The sequence below is a fragment of the Petromyzon marinus genome, chromosome 14 (genome assembly GCF_048934315.1).
Source record: "Petromyzon marinus isolate PM22_M1 ecotype Great Lakes invasive population chromosome 14, UKy_Petmar_22M1.pri1.0, whole genome shotgun sequence".
In the NCBI taxonomy this organism is placed as follows: Eukaryota; Metazoa; Chordata; class Hyperoartia; order Petromyzontiformes; family Petromyzontidae; genus Petromyzon; species Petromyzon marinus.
The window spans coordinates 10,980,360-10,998,096 of record NC_133680.1 but is presented as its reverse complement, the minus strand read 5'-3'; the positions used below and the strand labels follow the sequence as shown (position 1 = coordinate 10,998,096).

General features: G+C 41.6%; 1 protein-coding gene across 1 annotated transcript in view; it reads right to left on the bottom strand.

The window, feature by feature from the left end:
• The window catches only part of WASHC4 (WASH complex subunit 4), a 103,690-nt gene that overhangs the window by 70,339 nt on the left and 15,614 nt on the right, over window positions 1-17,737 (bottom strand). Inside the window, exons 10-15 of the mRNA XM_032954049.2 lie at window positions 17,477-17,597; window positions 15,090-15,207; window positions 13,428-13,555; window positions 10,508-10,671; window positions 3,461-3,575; window positions 2,536-2,661 (exon numbers count right to left, since the gene is read on the bottom strand). Of these exons, the coding sequence (XP_032809940.1) occupies window positions 2,536-2,661; window positions 3,461-3,575; window positions 10,508-10,671; window positions 13,428-13,555; window positions 15,090-15,207; window positions 17,477-17,597 (772 nt within the window). The remainder of the gene's footprint in view (window positions 1-2,535; window positions 2,662-3,460; window positions 3,576-10,507; window positions 10,672-13,427; window positions 13,556-15,089; window positions 15,208-17,476; window positions 17,598-17,737) is intronic.

Below are 17,737 nucleotides of genomic sequence, written 5' to 3'. Positions count from 1 at the left end.
AAAATTTTACTTCATCTCTGCTTGAAGCAATGCTAGTCAACTGCTGGATATTAATACTTTGTTACTTATAAGCAAATCCATTCTAACTGGGTCCTTGCCTTAAAACTACTGGCAGTTCACCAACATTGGTTCAAGCAAGTCTAACTGTCTTGATGAGAAAATGAATGCCAAATTCAGTCCAGAGTTGGGATGTGTTGAACCGCTCTCTTCTGTAATTTTCTCATTTTTTTCCTGTCTGTGTAGTTTTGTTCACTCCATTTGCCAAAATGAAACAAGAGATATAACCATCATACAATAATAATTCAAATTTATCATGCGCATTCCATCCTAGAATCCCAATAAGCAATGCATGAAAAGCAGAAAACAAAAACAGAACCAGGGCAACCGACGAAACTAAAAAGAGGGAAGGCCAGTTTAAAGAGATGGGTTTTCAAATCAGACTTATATATGTATTTACCGACTCTTGATTGCCTGATTTTAAGTGGCAAGGCATTCCATAATTTTGGTGCACCACAATCAATGTTTACAAGTACAACTTGATGCGTGTTTCACAAGTGTAGGAACCCAATTATTATTGATCAAATCGCAGCAGCTTTTGGCCAACCATCGAACAAAGACGGTCATTGCATTGTGCGCTTTGACATGCGCTTCTTCGGCCATGCGGAACGCTCTTCCTTTCAATATTTTAAATCCTATGGAACTACTTTTTCCGTTAAGTTTATCCTTCCCCTGCACCTCCGATTAGCACGGTTGGCTACATATGGTGTGAAAGACGTTCAACATACATATATGATAGGTTTAGAATCTATAAAATCTCTGTTATGGAACTCTAGCATCATAATCAATCATAATCTGTCCACTGCTAGATAATAAGTCAGACATTCCTCGTTGTGCACCATTGCTCCATCTCCATGGGACTTGTCCTCTCAGACACGTACTCTCCTGTGACTGCCACTCTCAAGGCTTATTTAACCATCGGCCATTATCCCTTCCAGTGATGTGTCCTACCCAAGTACACTCACTTAAACAATCAATGTTTCTAATTTGAATTTGTTCTCTGATCCACTTGTTTCACTTTGTATCTCTCAGCTATAATTTTAATCATACATCGCTCAATACTTCGTTGTGCACTATTCAATGTCTTTTAACGAACACATTTGTTGGAGGAAACAATTGGGAAAGACTAACGAGCATATATACCGATGGCAATTATTGAAGTAAGACCAGAATCAACATGATAAAATAAAGTGATGTTATAAAACTGAAATTGGTATTGAAAAGTAACATATTAATGTACATAGGAAATGTTTTTAAAAGTGCACATTATCTTCTTCAACATACGAATCAACAACATTTACACAGACAAAGAAAATTTAACAAAAAGCTACATCTTCTTGGTTCTTTCGGTAAAGTCACGAAAGAAGGGAAATAAAATAACACAAATAAAACATAATAAAATAAAATTATCACGACGTTTCGGCCACAACACAAGTAGCCTTCTTCAGCTAAAGGAACAGAACTGTCGGGACAACAGCGCTTCAATCGCCCGTGTGCTCTTAATAAATAAGGAGCGCTGTCGTCCCGACAGTTCTGTTCCTTCACCTGAAGAAGGCTACTTGTGTTGTGGCCGAAACGTCGTGAGAATTTTATTTTATTGTTTTATTTTAATTATTTTATTTCCATTCTACGTGACTTTACCGAAAGAACCAAGAAGATGAATCCCTGCAGTCACAAAAGCTTTAAATCGAAAAAAGCTACATGTGTAATGACACGGTCACACCTGCTGGCCTGAAGGTGTAATTACGGTTATAGCTGCATTACATAATGCCTTATTATGAAGCGGCGTATCTGGGGTAAAAGTGAAGGGCTGAATCAGTCAAGAAGCTCCGGGAACCATCCAGAAGGGTCTAGACTCTAGAAGGTTCTAGAAAGGGGGCGTGGCCAGAGGTAGAGCTTGGCCACGCTAGGCAGATATAAGGAGCACCGAACCAAAGCTTCGGGGCTGTTAGTGTGGGGTCTGGGTCCTGGTTGCGTCGCTGCCGTCTTCGACCACGTGGCTGTTCTTCTCCAAGACCAGCTCCGTCGCCGCCGCTACGCTCGTCAACCAGCCAGCGTAGCTACGCAGGACGGAGATGGGTTGCGCGTTTGGACAGCCTAGGTGTAGCCGCGTTACGAAGTGAATCGCCCCCTGTGTGCTCTTTATAAATAAGAAGTCTTCTACTAGACGTGTGTCGGAAGTCGCTCACTACACATGTATGGATTGAATATAATCAATTATTATACACAAGCATGATTCCATGCACTGGAATGCATGTTGAACTTCTTTCGCACCGCACGTAGCTAACTGAGCTAATAGGAGGTGCGAATTAACATTCTAAATTATGTTAATCTTTGAAGTGAAGTATGAATGTTTAAATCCCTGTCTGAGATTTTACATGTGAAATGCAGCTGGACATTGCTGAGACTGATGCTTCAATGGAAGCGATCTGAGCAGTGCACGAGTCTCTCCCGTTAAGAGATCAGTGTCCACGTCACCTTCAGGAGCTCCACAAGCCGACACAGAGCCTTCACAGTGGTTTTCGTCATGGGCTTCTGCAGCGTGGCATGCAGATTCATGGTGGTTCGCACGATGTTGCTCAGGTTGAACGCATAGAGAATCCCCTGAGGAAGAACAACACAACAGCTTGACTCGGGCGCCACGATGTGGCCATGAAGATTTTTATCCGGGTCCTCCGGTTTTTCCCTCCACATTTAGAAACATGCGTTTAGAGTATCTGGCTGCTATAAATTACCGTACGATAAGCCACTTCGTTGAGCTATAATTTGTGACGAGGTCGCTTGTGAGAAAGAGCTATATAGCTCAGTGTATCTTACCTTGTAAAATAAAAAAAGTTTGTTATAGTTTATAGACTCACTGTCAAGGCTGCTTAAGACATTGCAATGTGCGTAGACAATGTGCTTGCATCCTTATGGATTGTAGCTGAAGCAAAGACGCAAACACAAACTGTATAGGCATTTTCCACAAAGCACTTCCACAATCATGAAATCATGATTGTTTGTGCAATCCACGGAGGCAATTTCATTCTGTAATCTGCCATTTCCAAGCCTTTGCGTAGATAAAATTAATCCACAAAAAGTGGCAAATTAATACCGTTATCTGCGTATCGTGCACTTTTTAATTCGTGCATAAATGTAGCCACCAAAACGTGTATGAGCCACAATCAGATGATTTAGTGAACACTGCAAAGTCACAGTATCGACTCAGCCCATCAGCCTTCCCAGTGGAAATAAAATAAGCAACACTTATCCAATGAAGTGGCTAACCACAATAAGTGGAATTTCCACCACTATCTCAGAACCGTAAATTAAATTGAGTACTTCCCCACAGGCAGACACTTTCGAGACTATGACTTGATCCCGTATGTTGTTGCTCCTGTTATAATGAATGGTTTGTCTTTACCTGGATGAAGAGAGAACAGCGGTTCGTCAGATCACTGGAGACTTGTCCTTTGCTCATGACCGATTCCATCTTTGTCATCCAGGCACTCACGATCAAGTAGTAGGACTGCACGTCTCTGTGAGACAGTGGACAACAGCAACATATAAACACATAGAAACATGCATGCTCACGAATATTATTCCTTAAATGAACCTCAAAAAAGAAGCACTCATGCATATTAAGCCTGACAGTGTCAATTAGGATATGCTTGTATGTAGGCTTTTAAGGAAGGAAATCGGCTACTTATTGCTAAACCCAGGAAATATGTATATATATCCATGTTGTCAGTTTTATTGTTTTTCAATTTATTTACACTCTCCCTGGCTGTGCAGCACTGTGGTTAAAGCACACAACCCATGACATTGCAATTTCCAAAAAAATATATAATGGAAAAAAAACTTTTTACACAGATGGAACAGCTTCATCGCATTATATAATGAAAGAAACAAAAAGAAAAACCTGAAGAGGAAGGCAACTAGATAGGCTCTTGCATTAGTTGGTCACTGCGAAATTGTTTCCAAATAAACATACATTCAGAAAATTATAACCACCTCAGATTTGCGGATGACAGTCATTATAAAAATGTAACACGATTAATTAAAGATAATTATTGAAGAACTTAGTAAAGGCTGCAAAATTTCTCCAATACTGTATATCATTTGTACAAGGATTATTATTTACTGCACAATACATTTGTAGTGACATCGCGGGATGCCACTGTGTAGTGCCGGCCCGAGAGAGGCACGGCGTGCGGTGTATTAATATCGTGGATACCACAGTGGTGTGGGTGTAGTACCGGCCCTAGAGGGGTTCGGTCAGCGCTGATTGATAGCGCTGGATGGCATCACGCTTGCCATGCAATTCCAGCCCTACAGGATAGGGTGTGGGAGTACCGGCCGCAGGAAAAGGGGTTACTAAAGGCCATGGCACTCTGGTTGACCCGAGAGGACAAGTGACCGGTTAAGTCTACAAAGGGGCCCCAAGTGGGGGCTGGGGGTGGTCACGTGGTCGGGGTCCAGATCCTACTCGAGGATTCTGGAAGGTGGTCATGGACAAGGGCGGAGCCAGCCGCACCACAGAGGATATAAGCCGGGTCCCCCAGAGGGGCCGGCGCTGTTGTTCATCCTGAAGAAACCTTCGTATACATTCTACGTTCTACCGAGTCTCCAACACGTGGCACTGGGCCCGAGCTGTGGTCCCGGTCCGTTGTAGCTAGTTACGTTGTGATGAGTGTAGTTAGCCTGGTGGTGACGTAGCAAGTTACGGTGTAATTATTGCAGTTAGCCTGGTGGTGACGTAGCGAGTTACGGTGTGATTAGTGTAGTTAGCCTGGTGGTCGCCACCATAGGTTGTTATTCTGTTAAGGGGCAGTTACCCACTGTGTTGGTGTTAAATAATTGTGTTGCCTCCAAGTGTACGTCTGCGACTCAGTTGAACTCACTACACATTTCCCACCATTTTTTTAACTGATGTTACTAATATCTTTGCACAAACTTTGGTAAGATATTAATCACATGTGATCCTCCTTAAAATGTATTGTTACAATTTCAGCCACATAAAAACAATAACATATACATTATTCCAATAATACGTAGATAGTCCAAGCACTAGTTTTACCAGGACTAAAAGACAAAACCAATTTGGGCCGCTTGCCCTAAACAGCACCCGTAAAAAATGTACAAAAGGTTAAATGGTGCAAAGTAGGACAAACCCGATCAATTCTAGCACTCACAAGGAATTCTGTACAACCGCAAAGTCCTCGCTATTTTCACAATGGCATTATTAATTTGATGTACGTAGGCAACAGATGCACCTCAAATGGAAGACTACAAAGTGTTTTTCTTAAATGAGGCAATTGCAAGTCAATGCACATGCTGTGGACAAAGTGGTAGCTGTGGCATATAACCCCTCCCATGCACCTGACATTTTTATTCTCATATTTAAAATTGTATGCACCAACTCACACTGCTCCTGCAAATCGTCCAAGCGAAAAAGCGCTTTTGAAATGGTGGTAAATCAAAAGGAAAGTGTGTGGTGAATGGGGATCTTTTCAAAGTTTCCTTCTGTTACTTTGGTATTTTTCTTTGTTGTACACACAAAGTGAATGTAAAAAAAAGCCACACCTCTCCTGCCAAACGTGTTCTCTGCATTAAATCAAGAGACGAGGAAATTTCCATTTGGAATATTCACCACAAGCAGAACACTACTTTGTGTCAGGGAACACCTACAGCAGGGAAAATCATCACAGAACAGATGCAAAAGTAATTTCATGTTGTTTTTATACGCACTAGGGGAAAAATGTTTGCATTATCCTGCAAAAAAGCGTAGTTTGAGATATACTTAAAAAAATCCTTGGTATGTGACGTTATCATATTTAATCAACCATGACAAAGGCCAGGCGACATTGCAAAGGGCAAGACGTAATGATTGAGAGGATAGACAGCAGTGATAAGGTTTTCAGCCAGGGCCAATAATCATGAGGAGGTATTTCGATGCTCACTATCTGATACTGTTGAATATATGGATATATGCAGAGAAAATTGTAAAGGGTATTTGAGTAGAGATGGCAGAAGGAGTTTGAGTTCATGCCATAGGGTAAAGTCAATCAGGTTCATCATCGATGTTATACAGTAAAACCTTGGATTGCGAGCATAATTCGTTCCGGAAACGTGTTTGTAATCCAAAGCACTCGTATATCTGTTGTGATCACGTGACGCTCGGCAGACAAAGCGTATACGTACACTGCTCGTAATTGCAAGACCTCGCTCGTTTATCAAATTAATATTTATTTAAAATTTTTGCTCGTCTTGCAAAACACTCGCAGACCAAGTTACTTGCAATCCAAGGTTTTACTGTACTGTCTTCCACTCGACAAAGCCAATTAATAACGTTGTCACGTGAACAATCGTGCCAATTTATTACTGCTTCAACACACTGACAAACCTATTGCTGGTACAAGATAATAATTGCTGTCGTTGTGAAGAATGTAAGTAACAAAATGAATAATCAGACAATATTCCTCCTCATATCTGTGTTTGAGAATAATCTCGCAACATTTAAATAGGTATGACGTTTCTATTCTATAGCATTACACAGACAATGCACTCTTAGACACTTTAAAGGCTAGATTTAAGTACTCTTAGAGTGACGCACAAAAATTAGGTTAATTAAATTTTGCGTGTTATTAACTTGGACATTTTTTCACAAGCCACATTCTGAAAACATGTAATAGCCGACTTAATTTAATCCTCTTACAGATGTAATTTAACAGAGCTCTCTACCCAGATGAAAGTTTTTCTACCTCAACTACAAATGCATACAGACAGTAACAGTTATGTGCGTCATTAAAGATGACCATAACTTGTTATACGAATGATCCTGTTCAGCCAGTTGCCCGTTTATTTTACAAGAGAGATCCGTGGTCCGTGAGCACAGCAGCAGCAACAAAACAAAAACGTTAATGTTGCACAGAACGAGCACAGGTTCTCCTTAAGGAATATTAGACAATGAACAACCAAGGTAATTGACGGTCAGAATCAAAAACAGCGCAAGTGTAGTATGAACAAATTAGGTACAGATACACGTAAGCTCTATATTTCAGTCTCACATAAACACACAAAATGTAAAAAGGCAATGCAAGCATGTGGGAGCAAGAGGTGCCAGGACAGGTTAGGTGCAGGTATGTTGTGCTTTGGTTTAATAGGGAAGTAAAGAGGGGGAGAGTTTAGGGGGGGGGGAACCAAGCTGTAGTTGAGCAGAAACGCGGAGCAGTAATGCGAAATGACTTTTTATCAAACAAGTTTAAGCAAATGGAAATTTTAGTAGAAATACGGAAGCACTTCTAAGGCTATGGGAAAGAGGATGAACTAAGTAGACCGTTAGGTAATTGACCTATAAAGATCTCTCCGGATGTGCAGGAGGGACAGATCTGAGTCAATGTACAGGTTGCAAAGATGAGTTCTACAGGGGGAAAAAATGGAGATCAGAGTGGTATAATGGAATGAGATGTTTTTAGGTAGATCCATAAACCTGGCGGTAGATGGTGTCACTAGAATAAAATATGGGCAAAATGGTGGCTTTAACAATATTCAGGCGAAGTTGAGATGGAATACAGAATGTATTTCTGCATAGGAATCCAATTTAGTTTTTTAGCCATATGGTAAATGTGAGTCTGGAAAGTTTTGAATCCAAAGTAAAGTTGTTAGCCTGCTCAAAACGATGCGAGTTCAGAGCCATAACATGCTTTTCGGGATACGTTTTAGTTTATCCCACAGGAAAATTATGCTGTTTTTGGTTACACATTTAGAGAGATACATAACACATACTAAACTACAAAGAATCCTGCTATGTGGTATCAAAAGTCAAGATGAACCAGCACCAACTTAATTGTGATTTTACAGTGTCAATAAGGGGGCACCATAAGAAAAGGTGGAAAATGTGTAGTTTAAACATGTGAAAAGCATTTCTTGAGAATTGCTTTTTGCACCTCTGATTAGCACAGTTGGAAACGTATGGTGTGAAAGAAGTTCAACATACATCGATACCTTTTGTACTCAATATAAGACATGCGCTCCATACACAACAGAGAATGCGAGGTGTTTCAGAGCCAATGGGTCACAACAAGTTGCCAATGTCCGACGAAGATAGATTCATTATTCTTATGATTTAGTTTCATCACCCAGGACTCAAAGGAAATGATGCAGTGTCACATAGCCCGAGATGACTTGTGAACATGCCTTAACATTTTACTGTCAATGTCAAGAGGTCATCACAGCATCATGTAAGATGGTCAAAACAAATAACATGGAACAACAATAGGACAGTTCACAAAAAACATATGGAAAGATAGATACTCTTAATTGCACTGAGAAAGTAGAATGTATGTATCAGACAACCAATGAAAATCAAGACATCATAATGGCTGTTAGAAAAAAAAGGGTTTGGGCAGGACACACTGCTAGAAAGGGCATCAGATGGATGAAACTGCCTACGGAGTGGCAGCCAAAGATGGCAACATGCCCAAGAGGAAAACTACCGCAGAGATGGGGTGATGAGATTAGGTCTTATGAAGGGTGAGATAGACTTTTCCATCATAGAGGGATGGTATCATCACTGGGAGGGTTTCATCCAGCGGTATATAACTGGTCTGATGATTAAATGCAACTGTTTACTGAGTTTCCATAAAGTAGAAGAAATAACTCAACCTATCTATATTAAAAAGTAAAACATTGTCTGTTTGTGGGTTTGTTTGTGGGTTTGTGTCTGTTTGCGCGCTTGCGAACGATTTGCCTCTCCAATGGTGGGGTTTACGTAAAAAAAATAGCCAAGTACCAAGCCGTAAGCCCCGCGGCGAGCAAGCGCTATTCCTTTTTCACATCCGTCAACTTTTAATTTGTTTAATTAGCGATTTAGTGCGATTTTTATGCATTAATCATTTATTTAATTATTACGCATGCACGACCATACCAACTCACGCGCCTTTGGTGGGGGGGACGGTACATGCCAAGTCGTACGCCTTCGGTGGGAGTGAGGGGGACATTCTCTTTCGCGTTAAAAATGCTATAAAAATACACTAAACGCCGACGTTAATTCTTCACTGTGTGATGTCCCGCCCACCCCGATGCGTGCAGTTATTACTACTATACAGTCGTTAGATGCTACCACTATAGGCCGTAGATATTACTGCAGAGCGGCCAGGGAGATCGTCGCTGGAGAAGGGGGGGGGGGGGGTGGCAGGGGTAGCAGCCCAGCCCTGGCCCGCCAAGGTGCCACCTCGGCCGGCTGGACAATCTAGGCGAGGCCGGAGGCTCTGCACGGGACTATGCCTCACCACGCCACTCTGTCAGGTGAGTACTTTGTGCTATTGAGTCGATAAATACTACATGAGAGATTCGTTCATGAGGCTATCCACATAAAAAAACACAGAGACAATTTCAACCGAGAAGATGGATTCTGCCTTAGCAATCATTGGAAGGATTTGATAAACCATTTCGGGTCTTGATTGATCACGCTTAAGGTGGCTTTCAGACCGCATCCATTAATTTTCGTCTCCCCCCTCCTCTTTTCCGAACATAGATGGACTCGTCCATCTGAACAAACTGTTAAATCGCTCTCCGTGGTGCTAACGTTTAAAAAAAACCCGCCACTTTTTTTCAAATTTCCTTGCTGTGGTTTTCACACCTGATGATGATTGCTTGTGTTGCAGTCGAAACGTCGTGAGAATTTTATTGTTTTATATTTTTTTATTATTTTATTGTTTCCCTTCTACGTGACTTTACCGAAAGAACCAAGAATATGAATCCCTGCAGTAACGAAAGCTTTAAATCAAAATTTATACTGTTATAGAGTCAGCATGTACTACTGTAGTGATAGCAGGTACCACCACAGTCGGTATGCACTGCTGTAATCATAGCAGGTACCACCACAGTATGCACTGCTGTCATCATAGCAGGTACCACCACAGTATGCACTGCTGTAATCATAGCAGGTACCACTAGAGTCATTACGCACTGCTGTTAGATTTTTACGAGTTATTTTGAAATCTTTTTAAGACCCGGGCAACGCAGGGTACGTCCCGCTAGTTAAAATTAAAATTGTCCGATTTGTATAAGTTAGCTTTTCATTTTTCAATACAGAATTTATTCTTCTTAACAACCAACCCAAAACTTAATTGATGTGTGCTGATTAAGGTATGGTTTTTGCAATATCTTCCTTGATTTGAGGTAACTTTTCACAAGATAGAATTTGTCAAGTGCAGCTTGTTCCACATTTATTATCATTCTCCGCATTCCAAATGTATTTACTACAAAACATTAAAAGGAAAAATTGTGATGTTCTTTTCGTGTAGGATTCGTGTTCTGGAAGGTCATATACCAGCTTTGTAGTCATCCTATTGATTATGCAAACATTTGTCAATGAAATAAACATCACGAAATAATGTTTTACAAATGAGTGTATCAAATACAAGGTGGCAGAAATCAGCAGTCGAGCAAGCAGTGGGTTGCGTACTTGGGCAGAGTCTGAGCCTTCTGCTGCAGGTGTGCATCTCTCTGCACTGGCACCGCCTGCAGAGTTTTTTTCTCCACCAACTGTTTATCAGCCGGTTGTACACGCAGAAGCAGAAATTTGTCCGCAAACCACACCACGTTTGCCACCAGCGTCACTGCTGGCATCTGCAGGAGACAAGCATTTTTTTTTAACTCCCACTGTTCAGCCAAGTAGACCAGAAGGACTAGCTAACGTTTACTACTTAGGCCAACATGGCACATAAGGAAGTTTAATAACCAGCAGCATACATTGACCCCTATATCTCATGAGCATTCATGTTCATACACCACACCAGGTATGTATTTAAGGCTGAGTCAATCTAGATGTTGGAGTGACATCACTAAATTGCTACTTAAAAACAGTGTAATCAGGAATGCTAGTTCAGTGTGCTCACATGGCTTTTAGCCTGCTTGGTCACCAGGCCATCTCCATCAATTCAGCACACTTAAAATCCTGTTTTGCTCTCAGGAAGCTGTTAGGCTCATTGCTCTTAGATCCCCTTACAGGTATCTATTGTTAAACACGGTCTAAGCAGATGGTAGGGGATGGAGGGAGAGCAGGTCAAATACAAGCGTCAGACTACTAAGCCAGTCTTATAGTGAGGGTAAAAAAGTATTTGATCCCCTGCTGATTTTGTACGTTTGCCCACTGACAAAGAAATTATCAGTCTATAACTTTAATGGTAGGTTTATTTGAACAGTGAGAGACAGAATAACAACAAAATCCAGAAAAACGCATGTCAAAAATGTTATAAATTGATTTGCATTTTAATGAGGGAAATAAGTATTTGACCCCCTCTCAATCAGAAAAATTTCGGGCTCCCAGGTGTCTTTTATACAGGTAACGAGCTGAGATTAGGAGCACACTCTAAAAGGGAGTGCTCCTAATCTCAGCTTGTTACCTGTATAAAAGACACCTGTCCACAGAAGCAATCAATTAGATTCCAAACTCTCCACCATGGCCAAGACCAAAGAGCTCTCCAAGTATGTCAGGGACAAGATTGTAGACCTACACAAGGCTGGAATGGGCTACAAGACCATTGCCAAGCAGCTTGGTGAGAAGGTGACAACAGTTGGTGCGATCATTCGCAAATGGAAGAAACACAAAAGAACTGTCAATCTCCCTCGGCCTGGGGCGTCATGCAAGATCTCACCTCGTGGAGTTGCAATGATCATGAAAATGGTGAGGAATCAGCCCAGAACTACACGTGAGGATCCTGTCAATGATCTCAAGACAGCTGGGACCATAGTCACCAAGAAAACAATTGGTAACACACTACGCCGTGAAAGACTGAAATCCTGCGGCACCCGCAAGGTCCCCCTGCTCAAGAAAGCACAATGAACATCTGAATGATTCAGAGGACAACTGGGTGAAAGTGTTGTGGTCAGATGAGACCAAAATGGAGCTCTTTGGCATCAACTCAACTCGCCATGTTTGGAGGAGGAGGAATGCTGCCTATGGCCCCAAGAACACCATCCCCACCATCAAACATGGAGGTGGAAACATTATTCTTTGGGGGTGTTTTTCTGCTGAGGGGACAGGACAATTTCACCGCATCAAAGGGACGATGGACGGGGCCATGTACCGTCAAATCTTGGGTGAGAACCTCCTTCCCTCAGCCAGGGCATTGAAAATGGGTCGTGGATGGGTATTCCAGCATGACAATGACCCAAAACACACGGCCAAGGCAACAAAGGAGTGGCTCAAGAAGACGCACATTAAGGTCCTGGAGTGGCCGAGCCAGTCTCCAGACCTTAATCCCATAGAAAATCTGGAGGGAGCTGAAGGTTCGAGTTGCCAAACGTCAGCCTCGAAACCTTAATGACTTGGAGAAGATCTGCAAAGAGGAGTGGGACAAAATCCCTCCTGAGATGTGTGCAAACCTGGTGACCAACTACAAGAAACGTCTGACCTCTGTGATTGTCAGCAAGGGTTTTGCCACCAAGTACTGTCATGTTTTGCAGAGGGGTCAAATACTTATTTCCCTCATTAAAATGCAAATCAATTTATAACATTTTTGACGTGCGTTTTTCTGGATTTTTTTGTTGTTATTCTGTCTCTCACTGTTCAAATAAAGCTACCATTAAAATTATAGACTGATCATTTCTTTGTCAGTGGGCAAACGTACACAATCAGCAGGGGATCAAATACTTTTTCCCTCACTGTATGTTCACGTTGTTACCAGAATGGGTAATGCAATATATAGGGCCCACTTGTGCAACAGTCACTAAATATAGAATAAAGATATACAATTAATATACAGATGAACACCGCACATGTGTAAAGGAGTTCCAGTCAGGTTAGTCTAGTAACACTCGTTCTTTATTACTCTTCAACGCGTATAACCCGCAGTACGTACCAACCTCCAAGTATTTACTGTTCAGGTGCCACAAACTCCCTTTACCAGCTCCTTTGATCCTCTCCTCCTCCATTATCAACTTTGTCTGTCTTTCCACTAATCCCCTTAATTTCCCCGAACAGTCCTCCAATCAACCCCGCGTTCACACTTCACTTTTCCTGGGCTTTTCCAAATGAATCTCTGCGCCAATCCGATCTGAGTGTTTCACCACCGTCCAATCAAATTGTGTGCTCAATTCGTCAGCTCTCCATGTGACAAGTCGCCAATAGGAATCAAGCAACTTATTTCAACTCGAGTCATTAGACCCAGGTGGGCATCAATTGTTTATATATTTACTTAACAGGATGAAACAGGAACAGGCCCTTTCCGGAAATATATTGCCAGAAAGGGTAAACTCTTTTATTTTTTTCAGAATTTTGATACCGGCAAAAAGGGTCCCATAGTTCCTTAATAAGGTATGCCTCTCAGCATGCCTTACACATGTATGATCAAAATGCGCCGTTGGTGTACTGTTTACGCGACCTTCTTGTAGACATCCAGCAGGGACCGGAAAAACTTCTTGTCCACAGTCCTGAAGATCTGGAAGTTGAGGACAAACAGGCAGCAGGTGCCGACGTACCTCTCCCTCGGATCGATCTCATTGGGCTCACCTGCAACACATGACAACACAACAACACGTAGTCTATTTAAGAATAGATTTTACCCTTTTAACTGGCACAAAAACTGACACCTTTATTCAAGGCATCATGTTTGCAATAACCACAACACAAGCAGTCAAAATGCAAACAAAAAAGACAACTCTGATAGTAATATGCACTGTCCTTGAATTTGATTGGTCCACACCCGAGACAGCTTTTCTTAGAGCCTAGTCTCCATTGGTGTTGGACCAGAAGACGCCAAAAGGCGTACAACTCAAAAACAGCGCACTATCAGAGTATTGAGGGCTCAGGGTGAGCATTAACATTATGAGACCTCCTTTGCCAGAGTTGTCTTTTTTGTTTGCATTTTGACTGCTTGTGTTGTGGTTATTGCAAACATGATGCCTTGAATAAAGGTGTCAGTTTTTGTGCCAGTTAAAAGGGTAAAATCTATTCTTATATCTTGTTTCTGGCAAAGGAGGTCTCATAACGTAGTCTATTTGTAACTATAGATGCATTGCATACTCGGAAGCCTATGCACTGAGGCAAAAAATTTGGCAGAATGAAGTCCCAAGCCCCGGGTCATCAGCAGAGTTGAAGGGTGTGTTGTAGAGGTGGCCAGGAAGCATAGGTTCCTCATGCTGGAACAATGAGCTACAAATAATATCCCGGCTTTGAATCTCACCAGCCATCCATTACTCAATAACTTTCCATCCTGAAAAATGCGTTATGGTTTTGGCAGTCATTGATGTCTTAACAAAACATTGCTTTCCATTTGGACTTAAAGGAAGATGTCACCCCCAACATAGCTACTCATGATGATACATACCTAGCCTGCATTTCTGGACTACCTGACATGAGTTGACAACTCTGTTAATGCGAACGAAGACTATCAAGTTAATTCTAGATTTGAAGTTTTCGTGACTGCAAGCATCCATACACTTTGGTTCTTTCGGTAAGGTCACGTAGGTGAAAAATGAAAAAAAAATAAAAAAATAAAAGTAAATTAAATCACGACATTTCGGATGCAACACAAGCATCCGTCATCAGGTGGGAACAATCACAGCAAAAAAGTGAAGCTCAGGCATTTCATTATAATAGGACAGCGATGCTCACGATGGTGACAACAGTACGGCTTTTAAGTCAATGATGACGTTAGAGTGTGCTTTTATGGCAAACTTGGCTGTAAATTTTAAAGTCTTCTGCAGTGTTTGAAACAGACAGCCTTGAACTCACTATGTAGGAATCTACAAAATAAGAGCTATTTGTTTCTTGGTTTGCAGCTTCTTTTAATTTGACTGAGCTCAAATTTTTTAAGTTGTTTGACATAGGAGTCACAGTGAACTGCTCACAGATATGCACAGCCAAACAGTACAAAGCAAGCTGGTTGGAACAAGCCCTTTTAGAAGATCGAGCAATGGTTTTTGACACATCCATAGGCCACTGCTTGCCAAAGTAAGTAAAGTAATTATCAGAAGATGCCCTTTTATGTACAGTCACTATATCCACAATATGGGTGTGATCTGTGAAACAGCATATGGTTTACCAAGCTTCGACTCCAATGCGGCGAACATGTTCCGAATGTTCTGGGTGAATTCCTCAGCGAAGGCACTGTTTTTTGAGACAAGAACTGTCCCATTGTCGAAGGGCTGCTCGATGCAGTTCTGTAAGGAAAATACCACCATTTGTTACGTCATTTCATTTAAAAACAATACATCTGCACATTCTCAGTGTAGCATGTTTAAAGTCAGCATGCCTATCTTTTAGCAGGACTCGCATAATAATGCATTATTACTGGTTCCTTAGTACACGGTCCTGAGGTTTTGGACCTGCAGTTAAGGAATCCCTAGACTGTCAAGATGCATTATTAAAGAGTTCACAAAGGCAACAGGATTCACATGGATAAGTGACTCTGGGACCATACCAGCACCCATCCACGACCCATAATCCTGCCTTGCTGCTATTAAAGGGATTGGAAAAACCTTTTGTAGCAACTGTAAATGATCCTCAGTTCAAAGTTTTTGGGAACGACTGATTTCAATAAAACATGAGAGATGTCAAGAGTATGCATTTTATTATGTTTGAGATGCGATTATGATAAAGAAAACTATTGAAAAGGTCTCCTTAAAACAGACATTTTTTTATCTCAATGGGAACATCACCTGGTGCTAATTAAAAGCAGAAAATGTATAATCACAAGCAACTTCATGATCCTTAATTGTAAGCACACAATGAAAACACAAGTGCCATTTAAACACACTGAATAAACTTGGTGGACAATCAAATTCTTCATCTGCTGTTATGGCCCTTGTTAAATGTATGCTTCAGGGTCTTAAACTTCTACTTTAAAGTGTTACAAAAAGCACTGTTGCCATGGGCAGCTATGGTACTGTCACACCCATGCAGACTAACACAGTAGCATGTGTACAGACCAACAGACTATCTATTGTTACTGTATAAAGCTGTTCAGATGGCCTGTATTCTGGTTACACACATGCCGTAATGGTTGAAGGCATGCCCAGCAGATGCAGAAGAATGATTGACGTCAATTTAACCATAAAGGGGGATTTAGCCAGGCAATAGATCTGAATGACCTTCAGTAGGATTTCAGCAAATAGACTCAAAACAGCTATTTTAATCAGCATCATAGTTGGCAAGGGCACATTTTTAAATGTCATTATTTTAACAAATCAGGACAGGGGAATTATGGCAAAGTGATTGCCTCACAATGGGTTGTGACTTCAAAGTCATGTCAGAGATTGATTCAGTTGACCATCCCACTGTGGTTGATAAAATGGGTACCACTCTTTAAAAAGTGAACTGTGGTGAGAGAGTCCTCCCCATAGGAATGTGGAATTGTCACCACTTCTTAATGGTAATTTGAGCATGGGGATGCACTTTCACACTGAACTATGAACAACTCAACCTTAAAATAAAAGGTGCACCTCTGCACAGAAATTATGAATTGCATTCCTGAGGCAATGATGACCCCTGCTGAGCTTTATACATCACTACCTACAGCCATTGAGTGCCAAGCAATTCTTTACGTTATAAAAAAACTAATGATGGGTGTCCCTCTACAGCATGAAATACATGATGATCCCATCAGAGGTAATATGAAACGTCAGTCTCTATCTCCCGGCTCGAATTAGTAAAGAGGAGTGATCATCGCTGTGGACAGCACTGAGCCTAGAATGAAAAATGAGAAATTATCTATCATGCGTACATAAATTAGAAGCGAGTCTCTACATAGCATCACCATCGATGACTTGCTACTAAAGGCTACTTAATTTAATCGACCATAGACAAAGTCAAGCACTGGCTCGGATGTGAATGAGCAACCACGACTGTAAGTCAGTTTCTCAAACCACAGTACCCACTGGTCGGATATATAATATAATGCATTTTGTATATTCTTTACAACGACTTGGGGCAAACCAGCCTTTTATTTAATAAGTGATATCTTCTGACGACAGCCAAGTAATCAAGGTCACCATCAGTTACCAATTTCCCCACCGTTGTGATATGACAAAGAGGGGATATTAAAGATGAATGATGACTATGAGCTCCTGACGGTTGTTAAAACATGTCACTTGTTAATAACTAGGTGTGCCCCAGATTAATGCCATGATTATCCATATTTGCAGCTGCACAATTTGCATTCCTATACAATATCGTTATGTATGTGTTCCTTATAGTAACGATGGCTTCAGTCCATCAAAATGTATCTAAACTCATGTTGCCACTCAACAGTGTTTGTTGTTAGACATCCTACACTTGAGCACCACATCACTGGTCCTAAGAATGACCCTGCATCCTCAAAGTTTCACCCAGGTGTTCCACCGTGCTACCATTTAGCTTAAATCTCATGACCTGGAAGAGTGCACGTTTTGGTGGGTGCGGATAGTGCAGCAGAGAGGGGCACATGGGCACCTGCAGGATCAGGCCGTCCAGGAGCTGTGCCTCCAACTTCATGAGCAGCTTCTCCAGCGGCCGCAGCTTGTCCACATGCACCTCAAAGCGGCTCGAGTTGTGATGCACGGACTTGAGCAGCCTGCACCACCAAACACGTGCGCACGCAGCCCACAAGAGGCCGGAATGATAGACATGAAACACTTTATGTAATACATTTGTTATCCGCGCCATCTTAGGACACAAGGCTATCACAGAGGCGGTACGTTTCATGGATGGATA